The sequence below is a fragment of the Zingiber officinale genome, chromosome 10B, assembly GCF_018446385.1.
Source record: "Zingiber officinale cultivar Zhangliang chromosome 10B, Zo_v1.1, whole genome shotgun sequence".
Taxonomy (NCBI): domain Eukaryota; kingdom Viridiplantae; phylum Streptophyta; class Magnoliopsida; order Zingiberales; family Zingiberaceae; genus Zingiber; species Zingiber officinale.
In genome coordinates this window covers 18,912,422-18,940,092 of record NC_056005.1, presented here as the reverse complement: position 1 = coordinate 18,940,092, position 27,671 = coordinate 18,912,422, and the positions used below count along the sequence as shown (strand labels likewise).

At 36.8% G+C, this 27,671-nt stretch overlaps 1 protein-coding gene across 1 annotated transcript; it reads right to left on the bottom strand.

The window, feature by feature from the left end:
• Nucleotides 1-12,386: 12,386 nt before the first annotated feature.
• Nucleotides 12,387-13,663, bottom strand: LOC122028995 (F-box protein At5g50450-like). The gene is made up of 3 exons (XM_042587962.1): nt 13,392-13,663; nt 13,163-13,325; nt 12,387-13,073 (listed from the first exon to the last, which is right to left on the bottom strand). Exons 1-3 carry the CDS (start codon nt 13,589-13,591, stop codon nt 12,387-12,389), a joined length of 1,050 nt encoding a protein of 349 aa, XP_042443896.1. The 5' UTR covers nt 13,592-13,663.
• Between the last annotated feature and the right edge of the window lie 14,008 nt (nt 13,664-27,671).

Below are 27,671 nucleotides of genomic sequence, written 5' to 3'. Positions count from 1 at the left end.
CCGGCGGCAACTTCTCTAGGAGCTTGGTTGGTGGCCGGATTTTACTTGAGGAAGAAGAAGAAGAAGGAGGCTTTGTTTCTAGCATCCCTTGGAGATTGGTTGGTGGTCTAAGTTCTTCATCCCTTGAAGAAAAGAAGGTGACCGAAACTTGGAAGAAAGGAGAAGGGCTTGGGTGGTTCTCATCTCGGTAGATCGTTGCCCACACAACGTCCAGGATAAGAAGAGGAATACGGTAGAAGATTAAAAGGTTATTTCCTTACAAAGAAAGGTATATCTAGTAATTATTTTCCGCATCAAACTAGTTTTCTTTGTATAGTTATTTTTGGAAATACCAAACACAAGAGGCATTAGATCTAGTTTTTTGAGTTTATGTTTTCTTCTTTTTCGAATTTGTGATTCGATTGTTCTTTTTGGTTAACCTAGAGTTATTTAAGGAAATTAAATATTAGCTTTTCTTAAAAGGCTTTGTCTAGGCGGTGGTGGTTGCTCCCATATCCAAGAAGGCCATGTGCCTCGCCATGCAGTCCTGGAAGCCAATTTTAGAAATTAATATTTAATGAAATTAATAACATAGGTGGATTTGAATCAATAGTGTTAAGTTCCGCTTGTGATTCAAATCTAAACCATTAAGAACAGATAAGTTAAATTTGAAATCAATGATGTTAAGTTCCGTCTGTGATTCCTAATTTAACTTCTAAAGAACACAATAGGTTATTTAAGGAAAGGTTCGACACTTGTAAAAAAAAATTTTATACAGTGGAACTGGTACGTTTTCCTAAGACTAACCAACAATTTGTATCAGAGCTAGGGTTTGCCTCTGTGTGTTTGGTTTTCAAATTAGGTTATGCACATGTCATACATAATTTAGGCAGGATAATAGTAGGATGTGCTAACTTTGTAGTTGCAGGCTCCAACTATTATGACTTATAGATGTTTTGTGTGATTAGACCTTTGGACATGTCAAGGGCATTATTTTGTGTGTGCATGATTGTATATAACTAATACAGCAAGAGCTGTATTAGCCCTAGGATTTTAGAATTTTATTTTCGATCTAGATTACATGTATATTCCCTCGTGGAATATAGGATCAATATATGTAAAATTCTATTTTTGTCGCGGATCAGATTCTTGCGAGGCGTGGTACTTTTGGAGCACCCGAGGCGCAGCAGAATAAGAAGCAAGATGGATGCGATGACTCGACCCGATGGTGGTGGCTAAAGATGGCAGCAGCTAGGGTTGGAGCACACGGAAGACAGTGATGGAAAAAGGCCGTAATAGTTGGAAAATAAATTTCCATATTTATTGCTTTTATTTATTGTGATGTGTGTGTATGCATGTGATGTATGCTAGGATAGTTTAAAATTCCTCACTTTAAATAACTAAGTGGGAGAGGAATTTATTTTAATAAATTCCACGGTCTCCATTACTGGTTTGTAAGTGATGCAAACAAACTTACGCGTTGGCTCTGAGTGCCTTCCTCCATATCGGATGAGTTTGTTTGCGGATCACTAGATTAAACTTCCATTTTGGATGACTATAGAAAATTAATTAAGAGTGTGTGATCTTCCTCATCGGAAGGGGCACAATCTTATTAATGGACTTAGTGTCAAGTAATGGTATACACTTAGGCATGTCTAATAGTATCCTCCCCATCGGAGTCACTGCTATTATTTGTGTGACTGAAGAAAACCAACTATTAATTTGTCATAAAGAGAGGTTGACAAGATAATAAAATCAAAAACCCCTCTTACAAATGTTGAGATTTTGTATACGTCCACACTATCGTGGCATACAAAAATTCATGGTGTATGAGATAATTTTATTTGTTAGTTTGACAAGGAAATAAAATTAATGGGAAAAACCCCTCTAACAAATGTTTGATTTTGTATACGTCCACACTATCATGGCATACAAAATTCACGGTGTTTGAGGTAATTTTATTTGTCATAAAAACTTATTGACAAGATAATTAATGGGTAAAACCCTCCTCTAACAAATGTTTGAATTTGTATACGTCCACACTATCATGGCATGCAAAATTCACGGTGTTTGAGATGTTGGTGAATTTAAATGACATTATTTTGAGGAATCAATATTATTTCAAATTTAAAGTTTTTGACCAAATATTTGATAGACCAACTATTAATTTTATTTGTCATAAAGTTAGGATGACGAGATAATAAAATTAATGAATAAAATCTCCTCTTTGATTTTGTATACGTCCACACTATCGTGGCATACAAAATTCATGAGGATTTTAAGGTGTTGGTCTAGACCAAATATTTTTGTAATTCTTTGGATTTAAAATGTTTGTCAATCCCCTAGTTGTTATATTATAGAATAGACTTAGTAGTCCCAATTGTAATGATTGGAAATAGGACTTGGACATTTAGGTAGACTGTCCTCTTAGAACTAAGAACAAAATAGGTGTATTTCATTCATTAGTTAATACATGATTAGTGGTGTTATCTACCGGTACCTGGTGTGTAGATACGGGAGCCACTGATCATGTTTACAATTCATTGCAGAGGTTCCAGGAAACCCAATAACTATATGAAGGGGAAGTCACCGTCTACATGGGCACTATGTAAAAGTGGTAGCTGTTGTAGTGGGAGATGCTTATCATCTGAAAGGAATAAAATATGGATTTTAAGAAATTATCTTTACGTATCAAGTTTAGAAAGAATTTGATTTCGATTTCTAAACTAATCGAAGAATAGATATTCTATCTATTTTGATAACAAACTTGTTATCAAGAAAATAGGAAAGATATCTGTTCTAGTACGTTGGTTGACAATTTATAAATCCAATAACTCCCACAATGCAATAAATGGAAATTAGTAACACATCTTCTAACTTTAATAAGAGAAAGGAACCTTCGGAAATGAACCAATCACATCCTTGGCAGTCTAAGGCTAGGTTATATTAACTTGAGTAGGATTCAAAGGATAAAAACCAATGAACTCTTAGGTTCATTGGTAGTGGAAATCTTTCCAATCCTGCGGGTCTTACTTGGAAGGAAAAATAACCAAGAAGCTTTTAAAGTCTAAGGGGTATAGAGGCGAGATGTGTTGGAATTGGTTTATTCTGATTTGTGTGGTCCTATGACTATTCAGACAAGAGGAAGGTTCAAAAATTTTGTCTATTTTATAGACAACTATTTGAGATATAGATACATTTACTTGATGTACCGCAAGACTAAGTGCTTTGATTAGTTCAAAGAGTACAAGGCTAATGCGGAGAAACATCAAAGTAAAAGTATCAAGTCACTATGGTAATATCGTAGTGGCGAGTACCTATTAGGAGAATTTAGGAGTCACTTATCAGAAGAAGGGATTCGATCCCAACTAACTGTACCTGGTACACTCCAACAGAATGGTGTAGTGGAAAGAAGATATGAGGCTCTTATGGAATAATTAGATCGATGATGAGTTATTCAGAAAATTATCAAATTCGTTTTAAGGATATACACTAGAAATGGAAGTGAACATAGTACCTTCTAAGTCAGAACTCTCTACTCCCATAGAATTACAGAATAGGCGTAAGCCTAGTCTGAAGCATATTCGGATTTGGGTGGTCTAGCACATGAGAGACACTGATAAGATGGGCAGGAGTTCACTTGTTTGAGAGTTATTCTAGAGAAACGAAAGGAGATTTATAGTCCTCAAAATCGGAAGGTCATTGTTAGCACCAATGCTCGATTTCAGAAAAGGACTATACAATGAACCACAAGCCCATAAGTAAAACTGTTCTTAAAGAAATGACACGTCTAAACTAGTACCAACTGTACAAGATGAAATATAACAAAAAACTGTAACACATATCACAAATGATACACAATTGCAGAAAGTGCCTCGTCGTAGTAGGAGGGTTGTTAGGCAACCTAAAAGATTCATGTTTTGGGAGAGTCTTTGGACTTGATCCCTTGTAAACATGAACCTGATCCCCGGACATATGACGAAGCACTCCAAGATAAAGATGCAGCATCTTTGCAAAGAGCAATAAATACAGAATTAGAATATATGTATTCTAATAAAGTCTGGGAGCTTATAAAATCACCAGATGGTGTAAAAGTCATTAGGTGTAAAGAGGTCCACAATAGAAAAAGAGGGATAGATGGGAAGGTAGAAACTATCAAAGCAAAGTTTGTTGAAAAAGGAAACTTTTTCACCGGTAGCCATGCTTAAGTTTATCCGGATTCTTTTATCTATTTAGCAAGTGGATGTCAAGACGGTTTTCCTTAATGGAAGTCTTGAAGAAAACATCCATATATAGCAACCAGAAGGGTTCATTGCGAAGAACAAAAAGCATCTTGTGTGTAAGCTCAATCAGTCTATGGACTGAAGTAAAGCTTCAAGGTCTTGGTACATCCGGTTTAATAAAGTAATCCAGACCTATGGATTTATAACCGAATGAGTTTTGTGTATACAAGAAGTGTGATGGAAACGTGGTGGTATTTCTTGTACTATACGTAGATAACATTTTTGGTAGTTGGAAACAATATCAAAGTGTTGTCAGAAGTAAGGGTATGATTGTCCAAACAATTCGATATGAAGGACTTGGGAGAATGCATATATTTATGGGATCAAAGGGATTGCAAGAAAAGAATATATTTTACTTATCCCAAGCTTCATATATCGAAACAATCGTTGCTCGTTTTAAAGCATGCAAAACTCCAAGAAAGGTTTCTTACCTTTTCAGCATGGAGTAGTTTTATCTAAAGAGATGTCTCCGAAGATATCAAAGGAGATAGAGGAAATGAAGGCAGTTCCTTATGCTTCAGTTGTCAGAAGCCTAATATGCACAAGATCAGAAATCTGCTTTGCCGTGGGCATGGTTAGCAGATATCAAAGTAACTCTGGACAAGGACATTGGACTGCGGTAAAGCATATATAGAAGTACATTAGAGGCACTAGAGATTATATGCTAGCTTCCAAGGCAGATAATTTGCTCCCTGTGGGTTGCACGGATTTTGACTTCCAATCAGATAGAGACAATAGTAAGTCAACCTCGGGGTTTTGTGTTTACTTTAGGAGGTGAAGTCATAACTATGGAGGAGTGTTAAGCATAGGTGTTTTTTCATACTCCACCACAGAAGCTGAGTATATGGCAACTCTGAGGTAGCCATAGAAGCTGTATGACTCAGATACTTCAAGATAGACTTAGATAAGATTTCTGGTTTGCCCAAAATAATTTGGTGCAATAGCAAACTCGAAGAAACCATAAGTCCATAAGGAAAGTAAACATAATAGAGTGCAAGTACTACCCAATACGAGAAATCGTTTAACGAGGAGAAGTTGTTGCCGCTTAGATTACATCAAGTGATAACCTGGAAGATCCTTTCACTAAGGCCCTTAAGGCAAGAGCTTTTTGATGGGCATGTTGAAGGGTTGGGAATCAGATTTATTGCAGCAGATATGGCAGCTTAGTCTTTTAATATAAGTGAGAGATTGTTAGGATGTATACTAAAAGCCTAGCTTTTGGTATAACCATTTATCTAGAAATAAGAATCACATTGGTTAAATGTCTACATTTATGATAAATGTAGTTGTTCAATTAATTTATATTGTAGATAACATGGTGTGTGGAGTCACACACAGAGGATCATGTTATCAGTACCTTATAAATTATAAACAGTAGTTCACGACCAAGATGAAAGGAACAAACCATTAGAAGGTCGTAGTGTAATTAGGTATTAATTTATCTTAACTATATAATTACACTAGTACACTTAGAGTGTATTGAGTAGGACCACTAGAGGTCGTTTCTTTTTATTCTGACTTTATAAAGAACAAAGATCTCAATTATTATGAAAGTGTGTGCTCTTAATCCTAATATAATAACAACCACATATATTTGATATTTATTTCTTTAATTTATCAATGGGTGAGATTTAGTTCGATAAATCAATAAGCCCGATAAGTTGGGAAATGATATTACTTATAGTGTGTGTTGTTGATTATAGAAGGAAACTGTGTCCTAGTAATCTAAGTTGAGAATGACCCCAAGAGGAGCTCATAAGGATTGTCATGTTAAACCCTGCAGGTGGACTTAGTCCGACATGACGATAAGGTTGAGTGGTACTACTCTTAGATTAAGATATTAATTAAGTGAGTTGTCAGTAACTCATTTAATTAGTGGACATTCATTATCTTAAACACAGGGAGACTAACACACTCATAATAAGAAGGAGCCCAAAATGTAATTTGGGATTGGTGCGGTAGTTCAATAATAATTCTTTAGTGGAATGAATTATTATTGATGAAATTAAGTTTGGTGTTCGGGGCGAACATGAGAAGCTTAATTTCATCGGGAGACCAAAACTAATTTCTCTTCTCGGTCCCTATTGTAGCCTCTTGTATATAGAGAATTATACCCACCTATACCCACCTTATTACCCAACCTATAGGGGCCGGCCAAGCCAAGCTTGAAGCTCAAAGTTAGGGCCGGCCAAGCGTAAAGGTTGAGCCTTAAGGTGTCTAGCCAATTGCTTGGAGCCCAAGCTTAGGTGGCCGTCCACATCATATTAAAAAGGGTTTTTTATTAAAATTATTTCTTATGTGGATATCATGGTTTTAAAAGAGAGTTTGAAATTTAAATCTTTCCTTTCATAGCTTTCTACAAAGGATTAAGAAAAGATTTGAAATCTTTCCTTATTTGTAGATTAAAAGGTAAATTTTAATTTTGAGAAAACTTTCCTTTTTAACCATGTTCATGATTTAAAAGAGAGTTTAAAAATCAAATATTTCTTTTATAAAGCTTCTATAAAAGATTAAGAAAAGATTTGATATCTTTCCTTATTTGTAGATTAAAAGAGATTTTAATTTTTAGAGATAACTTTCTTTTTATCCACATGTTTAAAAGAAAGTTTTAATTTATAAAATTTCCTTTTTATAATCCACCATGAAGGGAAAAAATTATTGGAGAAATTTTTTATAAATTTCCAGAAACAAATTAGGAAGTTTTAATTAATTAAAACTCTCCTTGTTTATAACTTTAATGTGGCCGACCATGTAATGTGAGAAGAGGAAATTATTTTTAATTAAATAAATTTTCCTTTTCATGGCAAAAGAATTAAGGGAGTTTTTTATTTAAATTTCCTTATTTGCCAAGACCAAGGATTATAAAAGAGGGGGTAGAGGTGCCTTCATAGCTAACAACTCTATTTTATTCTTCCTCTCTTTCCCTCCTTGGTGGCCGGCCCTAGCTTCTCCCTCTTCTCTTCTTCTTGTGCCCGGCGGCAACTTCTCTAGGAGCTTGGTTGGTGACCGGATTTTACTTGAGGAAGAAGAAGAAGAAGGAGGCTTTGTTTCTAGCATCCCTTGGAGATTGGTTGATGGTCTAAGTTCTTCATCCCTTGAAGAAATGAAGGTGACCAAAACTTGGAAGAAAGGAGGACTTGGGTGGTTCTCATCTCGGTAGATCGTTGCCCACACAACGTCCGGGATAAGAAGAGGAATACAGTAGAAGATCAAGAGGTTATTTGCTTACAAAGAAAGGTATATTTAGTAATTATTTTCTGCATCATACTAGTTTTCTTTGTATAGTTATTTTTGGAAATACCAAACATAAGAGGCATTAAATCTAGTTTTTTGAATTAGTTTTTCGAGTTTGTGTTTTCTTCTTTTTCGAATTTGTGATTCGATTGTTGTTTTTGGTTAACCTAGAGTTATTTAAGGAAATTAAATATTAGCTTTTCTTAAAAGGCTTTGTCTAGGCGGTGGTGGTTGCTCTCATATCCAAGAAGGTCATGTGCCTCGCCATGCAGTTCTGGAAGTCAATTTTGGAAATTAATATTTAATGAAATTAATGACATAGGTGGATTTGAATCAATAGTGTTAAGTTCTGCTTGTGATTCAAATCTAAACCATTAAGAACAGATAAGTTAAATTTGGAATCAATGATGTTAAGTTCCGTCTGCAATTCCTAATTTAACTTCTAAACAACATAATAGGTTATTTAAGGAAAGGTTCGACACTTGTAAAAATAAATTTTTGTATAGTGGAATCGGTACGTTTTCCTAGGACTAACCAACAGTTGGATGGAATCTATATTGGGTTCCAAAGACTTGTCTAAATTAAAGTTTAATTAGACTTAGGACTTTCAGAAAGTACATTAAATATTTGATTTTATTATGAGGCTTTGTTTAAAAGTTATTGATAATCCAATAACCAAGAAGGCAAAGGATCTCGCCATAGTCTGGAAGTCAATTAACGAAATAAAATGTTTAATTGGCTAACTGATAAAATATTTAATTATTATTAAAAAAAACTTTAAATAGTTACTCATTTTTTAAAATCTTTTTAAACTTAGAACTTTTAAGTTTTTTTTTAAAGAATCATCTTTATTTGTTTTAAATTATTTCTATAAAATTAGTTTTTACGAACGTAGAAAAATATTGATATTTTTTTTATCAAACTTTTTTTTACTTAGAAATTTTTTTCTAAAATTATTTTAAGTGTTATCAAAATAATTTTCAAAAGTTTTAGAGTTTTCTATTTTTTTTGAAAAATTTAACCCTTAGATTTTTTACCCCATTTTTTTATGTGATCAAAGGGGGAGAAGGGAAGATTAAGTCTAAGGGAAGATAGTAATTTCAAATTTCACTTTTTTGCACTTTAATTGTAAAATTATTACTTTTGTTTTATGTTGGTTTACCTTAACTTAACTTGGGTTGTTCACATCAAAAAGGCGGAGATTGTTGGTACTCCAAGGTTGTTTTGATGTGATCAAACAAGTTTAGTTAGATCCTGTCGTGTTTAACCTTGTGTCTAAGTGTGCAGGAACTTTGGAGCACAGGGAGTCAAGAAAAAGACACAGCTAGCGAGAAGGACGACATGAGAGAGAGCCGACGAATTCGGTGCGTCTGAGGGACGAGGTGTTGCTAAGAGTACGCGGGTCGAAGAAAAGGAGGCGCGCGACGTTTCCGAGGGACAAGAAGCCGGAGCGAAAGCTTACCCGAGGGGAAGGCTGTAAGTTGGGTTCGAGTGAGCCCTATTCCGGATGGTCAAAATCACCCAAGCGAGTGAAGCCCAGAGCAGAAGATCTCGGACTTAAGCAAGCTGAGCCAGAGCGGAAGGCCCGAACTCCGGGCGCCCGGAACCCTTTCGAGCGCCCGGAAAGGAATTTTATTCGGATTGTGTTTCACCGCGATTCATTGTGAAGGGGATAAAATTTTATCCCCCTCCAGGTATTTGGAACCCTTCCAGGCGCCCCGACCAAGACTATAAATACAGCCTTGGTCCAAGAAGCTAAATACAACAAGCATTTTGAGAAACAACACTTGTACGCTTCTAGTTTTCATTTAGCTTCTTCATTTTGTGCGATCATTGCTGTAAAGAGGCTTCTCCACCTGAAGGATATATTAGTGCGCTATACTTTCTTAGATTAACAACCTCCCTGGTTGTAATCAAGTAAAACTTCCGTGTCTCTGTCTTTTTGATTTCCTTATTCTTTTTTATGCTAGTGTTGCAAGTGTTTGTTTAAGTTATAAGTTGAGGAAGATATTTTTATTTTTATTTGTACAGGAGCTATTCACCCCCTTTTCTAGCCGATCGCCAACAGTCCTAACACATCATTTCTCAAACAGATTTCTAATAGTACCAAGACATCATATTATTATTCTCCAAACGAATGTCTCAATGGTGTGTAGAGCATGACTAAGCAGCTTAATGCCGAGACAGATATAAAGCCAGCTGACCTTATTGGCCAGCTAAGATACATGCAGTACAATACCGAGCCGACCATAAATAATGTAATCGAGCAGTTCAGCAAAGACGGACGGTCTTAAGGACCGACCGAGATATACTTGATAGACAATATCCTAACAACTTGTCAAAATAATAATTATATGTCAAAAAAATATTCTTCTAAAAGCTTCTTTGAGAACCCTCATGTCTCCTATTAGCAGACCAATTATAGTAGCATATTCTTTTAACAACGTCAGCAATAATAGATGTTATAAATGGTAAAAGAGGTATACATGTAGGTAAGGGGAAGATTCCTCGGAGGATTATTGCACGTCACTTGAGTTAGACACTACGCTTTACCTAATAAACTCTAATATACTTTGCCACGTCATGATTATGGAGGCTAAGTGAAATGATATATAAAGGAGGAGTCCTTGTCATGATGAAGGTACGTTCTTTGAATATTGGTAACTTTACTTTCGCAGATGTTCTTACGGTTTTTCTTCCACTCGTCCGAACTTGTATTAACTTGAGTATCGAAGGATTTTCATCAAAATTTTTTTCTGATTTCTAGACACTAATATGTTATTAGCTCGTCTCCACGAGATAAACAAAAAAATTCTTCTTATAAAAAAACAGATCTTCCATCAATCAATCACCATTCTACCGTACTCGTCATCTCTGCATAAATCAGACACGATCATATATATTCGGTAAAATTTTGTTAGTTAAAAAATATCAATACTGATCAGATGATATAATATATTTATAAATATTGTAAACATTTAACAAATATTATTAAGGATTTATCTTTTTACATTTTTTTTCCTCATTTCTATGTTTTTCTAATTATCTTAACAAATAAAAAAAAAAATAATAAACTCAAGTACTAGTTCCGACATGATCGATCCAATGTTACGAAATTTTTCCAATAAATAAAAAAAATACTCACAATGAACCGTCCAAAAGGCTACCATCATTTAATTGTGCGCAAGAGATTATCTGGATTTATCAATTATCTTACCAAATAGAATGAGAAACCTGGTGGCTTGATCGTAATGAAAATAAGAAAATAAAAATAAAATATCAATTTCTCTTACAGATTTATCTTCCTTCCTGAAAGCAGATGAGATGACTGAAAAGAGTGAAAGTCCCATGATACAATTCCTTGATTATTTTTAAATCGATCTATCTTTTTAATCGTGCAATTAAACTTTTATTGTTGGAAATTATATAAACTAGGATTCTTTGTTCCAAAATGACTTAATCTACTGTTTAATAAAATATCTTATTTATTTATTTTTAGAAATAAATACTAAAAAAATAACTATAAATTCATTCTCCATGCCTACCAAATGACTCCATTTAAGCATGTACTTATTAATATTATTAATGCACAATTAAGTCCTTTCTAAGAGCGTTCAAAACCTAATTTTTTTTAAATAGGGTAGTTTATTGGCCCCTTTTTTATATATATTAAGTGAGAGATAAAATAAATGTTTCTCATTTTTTTTATATACTCGAGGTATTCAGTTATTTAAAGTGACTATTTTAGAGATAATTGACCACCAAAATAAATTGGATCTTTTCTTCTTTGAATAGCAAGGTAGAAATTATCCGATAATTTATCTTTGAATAGTCTTGAAACTTTATTACAATTTCATCATAATACTAAAAAAACAGAGAATATATGTTATTATCCTTCCAAGAAAAACTTTAGATGAAAAGATTATTTATCCTACCCAGAAGCGGAGAAAATGACATACTAGATAATTAACTCTAATGTTGATTATACGAAGACTCCTAGTTAAAAAAAAATAACTCCAAATGATCCTGAGTATCAAAGAGAATGTTAGCAATGAAGTTAGAAAAAGATCCCGACGTATATACTTCAATGCTCAAATCAGCAACCGATCGAACAGTAGGTAGTGAACATTAATAAATAGTAGTTGCATAGTTTTCTCATCACATAAGCATACCTATACATGTAGGTGAAGATCCATTTTTATAGTGTTAATTTTTCTCTGTGCATAAATCTTGATGCATTGTCAAAAAAGGATAAATCATAATGATGCTCTCTCACACTTTTTCAAAAATGTTATAGGATTGAAACTTCTAGTATATAGTTTGCATAAGTGATATTTCTTTGATTATCTAATAGTCGTCGTACAAAATGACAAAAAACTCGTCTGAATCTCTTTTATAGTCCGCTCGGATGTCACTTGCAAAAGCGGTCAAGTTGGATTTAAGAAATGCTATCGGAGACTCATTCTTCACTTGACTTCTCTGCTTGTGCCAAAAAGTTTGGTTAAACCAAATGTCCAGCCTGTTGGATTGGATCATAGGTTGATCGGTTAGACTATCCGACTGAAATAATTGATCATGTTATCCCGAGGAGTGAGAAATACTCAACTCTGAATGATACTCACTTAGTTGGATGTTTCATTAATACTAAACATCTCGGGATCCGACTGGATCAAAAATTCAATCGAACGACCACTCTGTCAAGATGATCTGTTGTGCTAGTCCAAGCATTGACCGCTATGTCAGCAAACGCTCTACACTTTAACCCAACTTCGGGGCCTAGATCATTCGCCGCATCAATTAGAATTGCGATTATGTAATGAATTAATGGATTTTATACAACAACAAATTCCTAACCTCGCTAACATGGATTAAAGAACAATATATAATGCTTCAATTCCGATTAGGGGCATTTACAAGACCCTCGAGCCATCTTGTTCTCGTCGTGCACAAGACCCCATGATCCATCTTCCAGTGAACCACTTGGCACGCCCGGGAGCAATAGCTAACAAAGGCACACGTCGAGCATCGCCGGAATTCGAATCTTCTTAACTCCGGCCGGCGACAATTAGAGTTGGCACAAACTTGAACGCGTCGGCCTAAATCCTTCATCCTCTCGAACCACTCCGCCATGAAACGGTTGGCTGGGTGCGGTTCTGGCGAACAATCACACGCCACTTTGCGGGGATGGCAACTCTGTTTATTCGACGCAGATACGGACTGAACGGATAGATTGTTGAGAGGGGCGGCAAGCTCGCGGGCGTTGGCATCACGAATCAGCTGGACTCCTTTAGTCACATTTTTAGGTACGCCATAGCCATCGAGATAACAATGTCCAAGCTCTCGCATGGCATCAACATGACCTAACTGGGCTGCACGGATGCAGAGGGCGACTCCCATGCGAAGATGCCTGCCAGTCTTCCTCACTGCGCCACCATTAAAACAAATCACGGCGAGTGAGTACGTCGCCAGCGCGTGACCCCGCTTCGTTGCTCGTATCAAAGAACGCAATCCCTTTTTCATGAACATTACGCCGTCCGAGCCGCCGAGATTTGAAATCCCTAAGCAATAGAATTCAATCTGAAACAACAAATTAAATCGGTTAGACAGATTTCCAGAAAGATTGGAAAAAATAAAAAAATTGGGGATCGATGAACTTAGGCACTCACCATCCCAATCAAGTAGCATGCTTCTAAATTCCCTGCATCGGCACACATCTCCAAGAACTTGTGTGCCGGCTGCGACCAATTTTTAACCCCAATCGAGATCGATTCCAGCGCCGCCTTCTTCAGAACAAAGGGACTCTTCCCCAATCGGTTCATCCTTTTGCACCTGGAAACCTCAAACAGATCAGAATTTTGTCACGAAATATCCAATCGAACAAACAAGGTTACATACGTTTTCATTACGCTGAGCAGATCCGATGGACGCTCCGCGGAGCCACTGACAAAGGAGAGTATCACGATGACGATGTCGTCATGAAGGCAATCGAACAAATCAGCCTTTTCGACGGTCTCTTCTACTACCTCCGCACGCATCCGCTTTCTGGGCCTCAGTTTCGATTCGAAATCGAAGTGGAAACCACTTCTTGTCCGCATGCCTTGCTTGATTTCAAATTGAGGTGGAGTAGGAAAAAGTATCAGATCGATGCATCGAGGGGGAGGAGATCAGGTTGTTGTTTTATAGCAACGCGGAAGTCGTTTCATCGGATTGTTGCGTGACATAACGAATTTGTCCACGCCGTCTGTTACGTGCCCGCGTAAAAATAAAAATCTCATAATTTTAGAATTTTTTTTCCGATACATAACCGTCCAAATGTGGAATGCTTTTTTTTTTTTTTAAAAAAATCCATTATTTCCGGAAAAAGGTATTACCGAAGTAAACGTAGAGAAGTAACCAAGTCGGTTCACTTGGTTGCCTAATTATAAATGCAACTGCTGCCGAATTTGTTACATATTCATCGAATTAATTGTAATTTAATTGAGCGCATGATTCAGTTTCTTTTTTACGTTTAAAAAAATATTTTTTTTAGTTAAAATTAGATATAGTTAACTAATTAAATTGAAATATTCCACAAGTTATGCTTGTTTAAAAAAATTTACCGTCGTTATCTAATGTGGATAAGTGTGATATGTGGTATGATCCTGTGTAAAATCTGTGAAGAGGTAGATTGGCTCAAGCGAACAATCATCTCTTATGAAGATGACTTTTTGAAAATCTTGAAGAACTCCTTCACGATCTTGCGTATAATAAGATAAATCAACAAAGTGTTAGTGAGTTAAAACTGGGATAGGGATCCCAGGCTAGACCTTCTGCGCTTAAGTCAGTTTCTCTCAAAGGTGGAAGAAGAAGAAAAAGAACAGTAACTGAAGTACTTTGAAACAGAATTAAGATGCTAGAACTTCCTTATCTTGCCAATGGAAAAAATCTTCCTTTTTATACAACCTCATGTAACCTCCGTAGTCATTAAGTAGTCCCCGGTTTGTTAGAGTTTGTTAGGAGATGAAGTCATCTCCTAGATTTTGTGCAATAATCATTTTAAGGAATCTTTTTTATACCCCAGATGTACTTCTTTTGTCGTTTGTGATTCATATTTATGATGAGATATGCATATGAATACGTCATTATAACTAAAGAAACTTCTAGAAGACATTTCCGCCAAATTTACCAGGCAGTCATTCTTATATATTTCTATTAAGCATGTCTCGACCGATCATTCAAGCCGGTCGTATATACATTGAGAATACTTTAAGAATACCTTTTGTTAAACATGTTCCGACAGAGAATATTTATGAGTTTTAGAAAGATGAATGCCCTTACTCTCGATCGGATTTTGCCCAGTCGAGCATATATACACACACTAGTGCTTAATTGGCTCTCAATCGGTCGGTAATATACTAGTAGCTTCCATAAGGCTAAATGCCTTTACACTCAGTCGGGCTTTGCCTGACCGAGCGTGTGTAAGCACATGGGTGTTCGCTTGGCTTTCACTCGACCGGTAATATATTAAAAACTATGTATAAGGCTGAGTGTCTTTATACTGGGTCGAGCTTTGCCTGATCGAGTGCGAGTAAGCACATTAGTGCTCGCTCGACCTTCATTTGGCTGGTAATATACTGAAAACTATGTATAAGGCTGAGTGCCTTTATACTTGGTCGGGCTTTGCCTGATTAAGCGCAGGTAAGCACATTAGTGTTCGCTTGACCTTCATTTGGCTAGCAATATATTGAAAATTGTGTATAAGGCTAAGTGTCTTTACGCTCGATCGGGCTTTGCCTGAGCACGTGTAAGCACACTGGTGCTCGCTCAGTCTTTATTAGGTCGATAATATTCTAACAACTTCCATAAGGATAAATGTCTTTACGCTTGGTCGAGCTTTGCCTGACCGAGCGCGTGTAAGCACATGGGTGTTCGCTCAGTCTTCACTCGGATGGTAAGATACTAAAAGCTTCTATAAGGCTAAGTGCTTTATGCTCGATCGGGCTTCGCTTGACCGAGTGTGCGAAGGCACATTGGTGCTCACTCGGTCTTCACTCTCCTGGTAAGATATTAAAAGCTTCTATAAAGCTAAGTGCCTTTATACTCTGTTGGCTTTGCCTGATCGAGCGTTCGAAGGCACATCAATGCTCACTCAACCTTCACTTGGCCGGTAAGATACTAAAAGCTTCTATAAAGCTAAGTGCCTTTATGCTCGGTCGGGCTTTGCCTGACCAAGCATGGAAAAGGCACACCGGTGCTCACTCGGCCTTCACTTGGCCAGTAAAATATTAAACGCTTTTATAAGACTAAGTGCTTTTATGCTCGGTTGGGCTTTGCCTGACCGAGAGTGTGTAGGCATATTGGCTATATACTTCTCCTATCCTTCTCGATCATGACTCCTTCTTCATTCGATAGGCCAACCTATCATAACCCGTATCACTAGTCTCCCTTCAAGTCTAGTTGAATGAGGCATAACCGACTGACTAGATATGAGTTTCAATTTTGTTTGTTTGTCCTATTTGCCTAAGTCATCATTTTTTCTTTCTTCTCCTTTTATACCTTGAGAATCACGCGATTTTTCAAAATTGTCTCTTTGGTAATTGGTCCTTCAACGGAAAGAGAATGTCAGAGGCACTCGAAGATATGACGTCTCAACATATGATTAAATGCCTCTTTATGGGTGATCGCCACATGACCTTTTTTTTTCTATTTCTTGAAGCAACCTTTAACATGCTTCTTTATTGACATTCTATCACATACCCCTTAACAAATCAACACCTTTCCCATCACGAGACATTTCATTTTGATGGAGATCCTTATATCCTCTTAAATCTTAACTCTTTTTTATTTCTTTACTCTTCGTCTTCCTTAACTCATTTTCTGGGGCTTCTTTTTTTCGACCTTCTTCAACATTCTGCGCTTCTTCATCTTCTCCGACCTTCTTCTGTCATCTTCCACCCTTAAGGACCTAGTAAGTTACCTATCCCTTAAGTGTTTCTGTTTTTCGCCATAGCTGAGGAGTTACTAGTTCCTTAGTACGCTTTGATTCATTCCTCCTTTAGCACTGATGATTGAATTTCTATTCGCACTTAGTATGAAATACCTAAAGGACATGTTGCATCATATGCACTGACTGCATTTATTGCTTGTGTTTGCTGTACTTTATATGTTACATATTTGGTGGATACATATGTTTGACATGCATACAGAATTTATGATACTCTGGGTCTGACAGCCTTGTTATCCTTATACCAGGTCCTGGTTAGTACAAATACTCCTTTACCTTATAGTTTTGCATTTTTTTTTATATGATATATCTAGGAGACTATATGCATATTTATTATTAGTTGTTATTTCTTACTATACATGTCAATAGTTACCCGCTAAGGAGTTGACTCACTCCGTTGATATTACTATTTCAGGTTGAGGCTATCCGGAGGATTTTCAGTCGCTAGTTCCCCCTCCAGATTGCGAGGATTTCTGTTTTGGATCTTTTCTTTGGTTTTCTTATTATGTTATCGTCTATGTTTTCAGACTTGTATCTTTTTGGCACTTGGATCTTGTATGGTCTTTTATTATCGATGGATTTTCATCTGGTATATCTTTTTACATGCCTGCCCGGACAGTAAAAGAGGTAGGATTGGATGTATGTTGGTGATTTGAATTTTATGGGTGTAGTTGAGTAGGATATAAGATTTGAGTTTTATGGGTGTAATTGAGTAGGATATTGGAGATGATTTCCTTATTGTTGCTTAGGTTAGGGTTTACTATTATACTGCGTGGTTGTCACTTTTATTTTATTGTATGTTTCCGGCTGTGTTGGTCGTGTATGGTTATGTTGTAGAAAGTTTCAGACTGTCACTCGTACAGGGGAGATGCTGCCGAAATTTATTCTGGCCGGGACTATCGGGGCGTGACATATTAGGACTTCCATTACCTGACTTCACTCACCAGGACTTCCTCCACCTAACTTCACTCGCTAGGGCTCAACTTCACTCACCAGAATTTCCTCCACGTAGCTTCACTCGCTAGGCTCCAACTTCAATCACCAGGGCTTCCACCACCTAGCTTCACTCACTAGGGCCCGATTTCACTCACCAAGACTTCCACCACCTAACTTCACTCACTAGGGGCTGACTTCACTCACCAAGACTTCTCACCTACCTATCCTTTGGATATGACTTACCTTTGTTAGTCATCTAGTCCTGACTAGACTTCTCTCTTCTAAACACCAAGTCTTATTTAGATTAACCCTTGATCAAATTAACTAGACTTAGGTATATTGTCAAACATCGAAACCCAAGAGGTTGACTGCACCAACAATAACAACTTTCCTTTCTACAGTAGTGGGTCATGAATATGAGTGTGGCCCACAAATTATATGATTTGGCTCAAGAAAATGACACACTGAGGCAACAAACCCCTGGAGCATCCTCTTCCCATGGCTCTAGAGAATTAGTAGAGTTATCCAGCCAACTACAAGAGACCTGCAAACTTCTTGAGGCAGAATCTAAAAATTCGAGTAGATGGAAAGCTTCTGTAGAGAATTTTGAGTCTCAAGTTAAATCAGAGACCAGCTTTTGCACTGAACTGACATTAAAACTAGATAAGTATACCGCTGAAAATACTCAATTGTCATCTCAGTTGCAAGCACTAAAGGATGCTCATGCTTTAGAATTGGCTGTTAAAGACTCTAATTTGCGATCTAAGGACTCTGAGTTAGACCTTCTATGTTCATCCTTAACCACAGCTCAAGCGAATATTTCTTCCAAAGAACATGAATTGAAAGCCCTCTTAGGATGCTCTAGAGGATTATTAGGCGGGCGAAGATGAATGATTTGAAAAGAGGAAAAGAATACTTTTAGCATCTCCTGAATTCAATGCTCCTATTGCTGCTTCGATTGCCAGATCTTTCACTCATGGGGCTGGGGGGGGGGGGGGGGGGGGGATAAAGCAATTAAAATGCAAGGGACATGTAATTCCTGATTCTCCAGCCAATTTCCTTGATCATCAAAAATTGCTTGATACCATACCCCCTGATTTGTTTCCCAAGCTGATCTAGCTTTTGTTCTAGTTTTCAATATGCTTTTGTAATGTAGAACAATTCTGAATATTAACCTTTTCTTATGGTGTTTTACCTATTCACATAATTTGTTTTTGCCCTTATTTGTTGAGTATTGAGAGATTTGCATGACGTTATGTTAATTGTAATTGATTTGGTTTCATTGCTGAAGGTTTAAGGTATGTTTTAACATTTGCTCGGATTTGTTTCGTTGCCTTTAGGGTTATTATTTATTAATCTTCCTATAAGCAGACTATCCTTATTTTAATCTATACATTATTCTTGATAACAATTTTTTTTTGACTTTTACCGTCCTTGCAAGCTCACTTCTATTTAATTTCACTCGAACTTAACACTCGACCGACCTTTGATGACCGGTCAAGTTTATTTCTATATTTAATTTCATCCGAACTTAATACTCGGCCAACCTTTGATGACCGGTCAAGTTCAGCTATTGTAGCTTTAATTAATCTTTCGGACTCGATCGACTAGTAACGACTGATCAAGTTTATATATATATATATATATATATATATATATATATAGACAAGTCTTAAAATTTGATCAGTTAATAATGACTGATCGAGTGTATTATTGGTGCAGCGGAGCCAATAAGAGGGGGATGAATTGCCTGAAAAATTAAAGTATACCCTCTTCAAGAACTTTCAACTCAAAACTAAATAGCAACAATTAAAGTAAAAGGCAGAATTAAAATAAGAGACAAAGAATTAACTTGGTTACAACCAAGACGATTGTTAATCCAAGACGGTTGAATAGCTCCACTAGAATGTCTCCTTCATTGTAGGCGGAGAAGCCTTTTTTACACACTAAAAGAACTCACAAGTTGCTAGGAATTGAATGCTTGAATGAATGAATATTTCCTAGCTCCAGGGGCCTTTAAATAGCTCCTGGAAATCCTATCTCGAAGATCCAAGGCGCCTCCAACAAGGTCCAAGGCGCCTCTAACCAAGTCAAACGGATAAAACTTTATCCGCGCTCAAACGATCATCTTTGACCTGTCGGAGGCGCCTCAAACAAGATTGAAGGTGCCTCCAATGTGGAGGCGCCTCCAATGTTCGATTGAGGCGCCTCCAAGGTGGAGGCGCCTCCAATACTAGCTTGACGCGCCTTAAGCTTTATTTCAAGCTTGCTTTCTCCTTGCTTTGATTTCCGAAGCTTCATGCATTTGGATGATTTCGGCCAACTGAAATAGGGCTCACCTGAACCCAATTTTCTTCCTTCTCCTCGACAAGTCTTCCGTCCCATCTTTACGTCCCTCGAACATCACGCACGTTCTTCTCACCCACTGGTGTACTCTTCTGTACCTTTCTCGTCCTTCGGATGCACCGAGCCCGTCGACTCCCTTCCTGTGCCATCCTTCTCGCTAGTTACGTCTTCCGCTCGACTTCCAGCACTCCTAAACTCCTACACACTTAGACACAGGGATAAAAAACAAACATGATCTAACTAACTTAGTTGATCACATCAAAACAACCACGGGGTCCAAAAATCTCCCCTTTTTTGATGTGCATCAACCTAAGTTCAAGTTAGGGTAAAATGAAACAAATAGTAATTTAAGAAAATTACTAAACTGACATTTTAAGCACAAGAATTGCAATAATATAATTTGCAATATAAAATTAAGTAATAGATTTAACATAATTGTAAAAATATTTAAACAGAATTTGAACCCATATAATTTTTTGAAAACAATTTTTTGAAAACAAACTCCCCTTGAATGTGTATGTTTTCTCTCCCTCTTATAATAAAATTTTCAACTTGGACATATCTCTCCCCCTTTGATCACAGCAAAAATGGGGTATATAAAAAAAATTAAGTAAACTAAATGTTGTAAAAAAAAAATCTAATTTTAGAAGAAGTTTATGTAAAATGTGTGAAAAATTTTCCAAAAAAAATTTTATGCAAGAAATATTTTTCTAAGTAAAAATTATTTTTTGAAGAATTTTCAAGAAAATGTTTAATAAAAACTTTTCAAAGCATTATTTAATTCTAATTCTAATGCTTTTATCAGAAAGTTAATTAAACATTTATATTTCAATATTTCAGCTTCCAGGTCGTGGCGAGGCACTAGGTCTTCTTGGTTATTGGAGCAATAACCACTTTCTTAGACAAAGCTTCATAAAGAAATTTTAGACATTTAATCTCTTTTCTGACAGTCTTAATTCAATACCAATTTAAATTTAGCACAGATTTTGGAACCCAATAGAGGTTCCTTCCTACAGGATTAATAAAAAATCTGGGGGGTACATAAGTTTTAGGAATTTTCCTAAGTTGACCTTGATGCTTTTTAATATACCAGTTTAATTTATCAAAAATTCTTAATTTAGATTTTTGGAAAACATTTGAACATGCAGCATATATCAACTTTTCAATTTGCATTTTCAAATGAACATTTTCTGATTTTAACTTATCTAGCAATTTACTTAAATCAGCGTTCTCATTTTCTAATTTAAGTAAATCTTTAGAAAGAGATTTAACAAACTTAAAGAACTGTTTGGGAGTTAGATTACGTACCTCACTTACCTGTATATCCGTAGCTCTCCCTTCATCATAGCTTTCTTCTTCTGATGTTCCTCCCCCTTCATCTATGCTCATTTCTGAGCTTGACTCTTCTTCCAACTGATGGTTAGCCATTAGCGCTAACCCCGAGAATTCTTCGACGTCTGATTCAGAGAATGAGTCTGCCCATGTGGCCTTCAGGTTCTTCTATTTGGAGGAAGATTGTCGCTTTTCCTTTACTTTTTCCTTTTTCTTCAATTTTGGACAGTCATCTTTGATGTGCCCTTCTTCGTTGCAGTTGTAGCAACGAACCGTCCTTTTATTTCGCTGAAGCTTCTATCTCTGCGATCTAAATTTATTAGTATTAAAAAATTTATTGAAACGTCTTACCAATAAAGCCGCTTCGGATTCGTCGATTGAGGCTTCGGAGTCAGAACCATTTATTCTTGCCTTTATGGCAATGTTCTGACTAGTCTTCTCTACTCTATCGGGTTCTGCAACTTGAGATTCGTAAAGTTCAAAAGTATAAAACAAATTTTCTAAAGTATTTACCTCGAAGTCATTAGAGATGTAGTATGCATCTACTAAGGACACCCATTCTAGAGTTCTGGGGAAGACGTTGAGCACGTATCGGATCGAGTCCCAGTTCGTTACTTCTTCTCCAAGGTTGTTTAGTTGAGTTATTAGCTCCTTAATCCTTTCTTGGAGTTGCGCTACCTTCTCTCCATTATTCTTCCGGAGGTTCGTAAGCTGAGTCTGTAGGATGTCACTATTGGTGCGGGTAGCACTAACGGTCTAACCCAGGTTTTGATGAATGACAAATAGGTTAAGTTAGTTGTGTTGTTGTCTGACACTTTGATCAAGTGTGCAGGAAAAGTCCAGACAGGTCGACGGGCTGACCGGATAGCTGGCGAGAAGTCCAAGCGGGTCGACGGGCTGACCGGACGCTTGGCGAGAAGTCCAGCTAGGTCGACGGGCTGACCGGATAGCTGGCGAGAAGTCCAAGCGGGTCGACGGGCTGACCGGACGCTTGGCGAGAAGTCCAGACGGGTCGACGGGCTGACCGGACGTCTGGCAGGTAAGTCACTGGAGGTGAGTGACTGCGAGGACGCGTTCCCGGGAAGGGAACATTAGGCGTCGATCCGGCTTAGATCCATTTCGGATATCTAAGTCGAGATCGTGACTAGATTCCGGTCTCGGAAAGACGGAATCTAAGTCATACTTTGCTTATCTATAAAACTGTGCTAACAATCTTTGCTGCAGGATACATTTGCCTCGGACTAACCTTTTCTTGCAGGAGAAGGACTTTCTGGAGAAGAGGGGTCCGGGCGCCCGGAGGGGATCCGGGCGCCCGGAGGCAAGTTTTATCCCCAGGACGACGTTGACACTTGGAGAATGCTGGTTGGGAGTGTTACGTCACATTCCAGGCGCCCGGAAGGGATCCAGGCGCCGGGAGCAGCATATAAAAGAAGCCCTAGGCAGGAGCTTCAAATCAATCAGTCTTCTGAGAACTCTGAATCCAATCACTCTGCTGCTCTGCGCTCCAACGACGCTCACAAAGCTCCGACGACTCACTCCGGCTCTCCTTCTTAATTTATTGTTTGTCGGTTAGCTTTGTTTTCCTTCTTTTCATTAGCAATATTTGTACGTAAATTGTAATTATCCGAATTGCTAGTGAATTGCCCAACGAAAGTACTCAAGGAGTACGGGCCTTCGAGTAGGAGTCGTCACAGGCTCCGAACGAAGTAAAAATCAACAGTGTTCATCTCTTTACTTCTTTACATTTCCGCTGCGTTTTAACTCGAGATTTTCGAATCGATATTCACCCCCCCTCTATCGAATCCAACGGTCTTACAAGTGGTATCAGAGCAGGTACCGCTCTGATTTGGTGCAACCACCAATCAGACAGGGGGTGAAATAAATTTTTAATTCAAAACTGATATTATTATCTTTTTGGAAGATTTTTTTTCGTTGCATTTAAAATCTAAATTGGTACAACACCAACTTAGAGCTTCTATTTTTTCCCGCACTGCTAATCCAAGACGAAGTCTTGGGATTTTCTTTTTCCAGTTAATTTAGTGTGTGCAGGATAAGATGTCTCAACAAGAAGGCTTCAGCACAGTACGTCCTCCTCTATTCAATGGAGATGATTTTTCGTACTGGAAGAGAAGAATGGAGGTCTACATGAAGACAGACTACGACCAATGGATGAGCGTCACAAGGGCTTACAAAATTCCAGTAGACAACTCCGGGAACATACTAGACCCTGAAGACTGGACAAATGATATAAAGAAAAAGGCATCAATTGAAAACAAAGCCATCAATACTCTACACTGCGGACTAACACGAGAAGAACTGAACCGAGTCGGACCGCATCAAAACGCTAAGGAGCTTTGGGATAAACTGATCAAGCTGCACGAAGGAACAAGCGATGCGAAGGTAACAAAAAGAGATTTGCTGTTAAATAAAATTTTTAATATAAAAATGCAGGAAGGAGAAACGGCAAGTCAGCTCCACGCGAGGATCAAAGATATCCTCAACGGTCTCCACGCGATAGGCCACCAAATGGAGAACCGAGACTTAATAAGGTACGCGTTAAATGCTTTTCCATGAAATAATTTGTGGGCATCAATTGTAGATGCCTACAAAATTTCAAAAAATTTATCTAAATTAAAATTGGATGAACTCTTCTGTGAATTAGAACTTCATGAGCAAACTAACGCCGGGATCGAGAAAGGTGTAGCTTTATTTGCGAGTTCCTCTAAAGAAAAGAAGAACAAACCCGAATCAAGAAGATTCCGATCAAGACTCAAGACGAAGAACACTGGTGAACTGGTAAGGAAAATGTTCACCAGAAAAAACAGAATCTTCAGAAGATCAGTTCGCCACCGACTCAAGAAATGTCACATGTTTCGGATGTAACAAAAGGGCACTACAAGAACGAATGCCCAAGATTGAAACTTGACAAACCAAAGTCAACAAAGAAGAAAGCCCTCAAAGCAACATGGGACGATTCCTCCTCGGACGAATCGGAGGGAGAAAGGCAAAGCACCAAAGTCACCTCGCGCTGATGGCTCGCGAAGAGGAATCGGAAGACGGGTCCGAACCCGAATCAAGCCACGAGTCCGCACTCGTTTCCGAAGGTTCCGAAGAGGTATACCTAAACTTAAATCATAAATTCTTTAGAATTATCTCGTGTTTAAATAAAAAATTAGTTAAATTGGAAAATGAAAGTAAATCTCTTCTTGAGGAAAATCAAAACCTCAAGGAACAATTAAAAAATTCGAATCCAACTCAAGATCGAACACTTGAGGAGGAGAATTTATCATTAAAAAATGAAATTAATAAGTTAAAAGAATTGTTGGAAAAATTCACAACAAGATCTAAAAATTTAGATTTAATTCTAAATAACCAAAAGGCATGCTATAATAAAACCGGACTTGGATATAAGTCAAACTCAAACAAAACCTTTAAATCATTATTAACCCAACACAAAGCAACCAAACAAGCTTGGGTCCCGAAAGCGTGCTTAACCACGCAAGTAGGACTTAATCAATTCTATATACCTAAAGATAAAATACATTATATAAACTTGAATAAATCAGATCAAAAACTAAAATATAAATTAAAATCAAAATTCAAAACTCAACAAAATTTAGATTATCACCAAGTTGATTATAACTATAAAAAGAATCGACACAAACCCAAAATCTAAATTAATGGCCAATAATTCAGGGGGAGGCTCCAGAATAGCTGACACCTCCAAAACTAACCTACCCGACAGGGTAACCCAAAACAAACTAACCCGGCAGGGTAATTAGGATTAGTTAAAGAGAGACCAAGTTTAACTTGACTCATGGTACTGGTGAAGTTTTTGGATGATAGTACGTTAGGGAAGCTTGGGCATCGCATGTCTAGAAAGATATGGTTTCGATCTGGTGCATTTGGCCAAGTGGAACTGACCGAAGCTACCCTTAAATGAATCCTAACCAGTTAGACCAAGATTTAGTACTAAGTTTCGTGGATAGGACTATTCGGAAAACCTCGAAAGGTTGGTTACTTCTAATGATGTCCTTGTGACTCACCAAGCTTAGAAGTTTATCCGAAGAATGCCTATTTATGGAAACCAAAGCTAAGTCTGAATCTAACACAAGTTAAAACAAAACTCTGTAATCTAACTAATTTCATCTCACAAAATCATAGGATTCCTTCATTGATAATATAAATCGGGTGAGATGAATAAAACTTAAATTAATTTCAAAATTTTAATTTTAAAACTTAAATTAATTTCAAAATCTTAATTTTAAAACTTAAATTAATTTCAAAATTTTAATTTTAAAACTTAAATTAATTTCAAAATCTTAATTTTAAAACTTAAATTAATTTCAAAATCTTAATTTTAAAACTTAAATTAATTTCAAAATCTTAATTTTAAAACTTAAATTAATTTCAAAATTTTAATTAAGATTTTTTTTTCTTAAATAATGATTGATTAAAAATTGATAAACTAAGACTAACATAAAAATCCTACTTGTTGTAGGAAACCAAGTGGATTTTGGACAGTGGTTGCTCCAAACATATGACTGGAGATCACACCAAGTTCACTCAATTAACCTACAAAAGCCTAGGAACAGTTGCCTTTGGAAACAACGGTAAACTCAAGGTAATTGGTATAGGTAATATTGAATTAAAAATAGATTTCATAATTACAAATGTTCTACTTGTTGAAAACTTTAAATACAATCTCCTGAGCATAAGTCAATTATGTGACACTAGGTATAAGGTAAAATTTCTATCCACAGAATGTTTGATCAAACATCTAGATAATCCAACTATAAGCCTAAAAGGTTTTAGAAAAGACAATATCTATGCCATTAACTTAACCACTTCTTCAGTCAAGTGTTATTTAACACAAAAAGAAGAAACCTGGCTATGGCATAGAAGAATGTCACACACACATTTCAGAAACATAAGTAAATTAAATGGTCTAGTTAGAGGCTTACCAAAATTACCTAACTTAGATTTAACAATATGTAATGCTTGTCAACAAGGCAAACAAACAAAATCTACCCACAAACCAATTAATGAATCCCAAACCAACTCAGTCCTAGAACTGTTACACTTAGACCTATTTGACTCCCATGGAGTTAAATCAATAAATGGAAGTCTATACTGTTTAGTTATAATAGATGACTATTCTAGGTACACTTGGGTCAAATTCTTAAAAAATAAAGATGAAACCTTTGAAATTTTTACAAACTTCTGCAAACAAATTGAAAATGAAAAAGGCATAAAAATTAAAAGAATCAGAAGTGATAATGGAGGAGAATTTAAAAATCATAATTTTGAAAAATTTTGCCTTGAAAATGGCTACCATCATGAATTTTCTTGCCCTAAAACTCCCCAACAAAATGGAATTGTAGAAAGGAAAAATAGAACCTTACTTGAAGCATCGAGAACTATGCTAAATGAATACAACTTACCTAAATATTTCTGGGCAGAAGCTGTTAGTACAGCCTGCTATGTACAAAACCGAACAACACTAAACAAAAAACACAATAAAACATTTTTTGAAATATTTTACAACAAACAACCTAATATAAAATACTTTAAGGTATTTGGTTGCCCAGCCTTTATCCTAAATACTAGAGAACACTTAGGCAAATTCACTTCCAAAATAGAAAATGGAATTTTTCTAGGTTACCCTCTAAATAGCAGAGGCTACAGAATTTATAATAAAGTCACTTTAAGAATTGAGGAAACCACCAATGTAAAATTCAAAGAATCCAATCAAAACCTAGAACAAGCCCAACCTCAACCAGTTGACTCTGTTCACGAACATATCAATTCTGAGGGAACAAACCAAACCCAAAATCATGAAGAAGAAGAACAACTACAAGAAAGTCAACCTCCTAGAACCATAAGAGTAAACCCAAACCATCCTACTAATCAAATAATTGGTGACCCAGACCTGAGGGTCCAAACTAGGTTATCTTTCAGAAACCTAAGTCAAATCTCGTTAATCTCAAACATTGAACCCAAAACTGTAGCTGAATCTCTACTTGACCCAGACTGGGTCATAGCTATGCAAGAAGAATTAGCTCAATTTGAGCGCAATGAAGTTTGGGACCTAGTACCTCCACCTAACGATAAGAAAATAATAGAAACCAAATGGGTATTTAGAAACAAGTTAAGTGAAACTGGAGAAATTACTAGGAACAAGGCTAGGTTAGTTGCCAAAGGGTTCAGTCAAGTTGAAGGACTTGACTACGATGAAACTTATGCCCCAGTAGCTAGACTAGAGTCCATCAGAATGTTACTAAGCTATGCAGCCCATAAAGGATTCAAACTATACCAAATGGATGTCAAGTCTGCCTTTCTTAATGGATTGATAAAAGAAGAAGTTTATGTAGGTCAGCCACCAGGTTTTGAAAGCCTAGAACACCCTGATTATGTCTACAAATTAAAAAAGGCATTATATGGACTTAAACAGGCACCTAGGGCATGGTATGAAAGACTAACCTCTTACTTAACCTCCAAAGAGTTCAACCAAGGTCAAATTGACCCAACACTATTTGTGAAATCAATAAAAGAAGATATTTTTATAGCTCAAATTT

Excerpts from the sequence above, each read along its gene's own strand:
- LOC122028995 (XM_042587962.1), bottom strand. The coding sequence starts at position 13,591 with ATGCGGACAAGAAGTGGTTTCCACTTCGATTTCGAATCGAAACTGAGG. Across the intron at positions 13,326-13,391 it reads CTGCTCAGCGTAATGAAAAC|GTGCAAAAGGATGAACCGAT; the intron begins GTATGTAACCTT and ends TGAGGTTTCCAG. Across the intron at positions 13,074-13,162 it reads CATGCTACTTGATTGGGATG|ATTGAATTCTATTGCTTAGG; the intron begins GTGAGTGCCTAA and ends TTGTTGTTTCAG.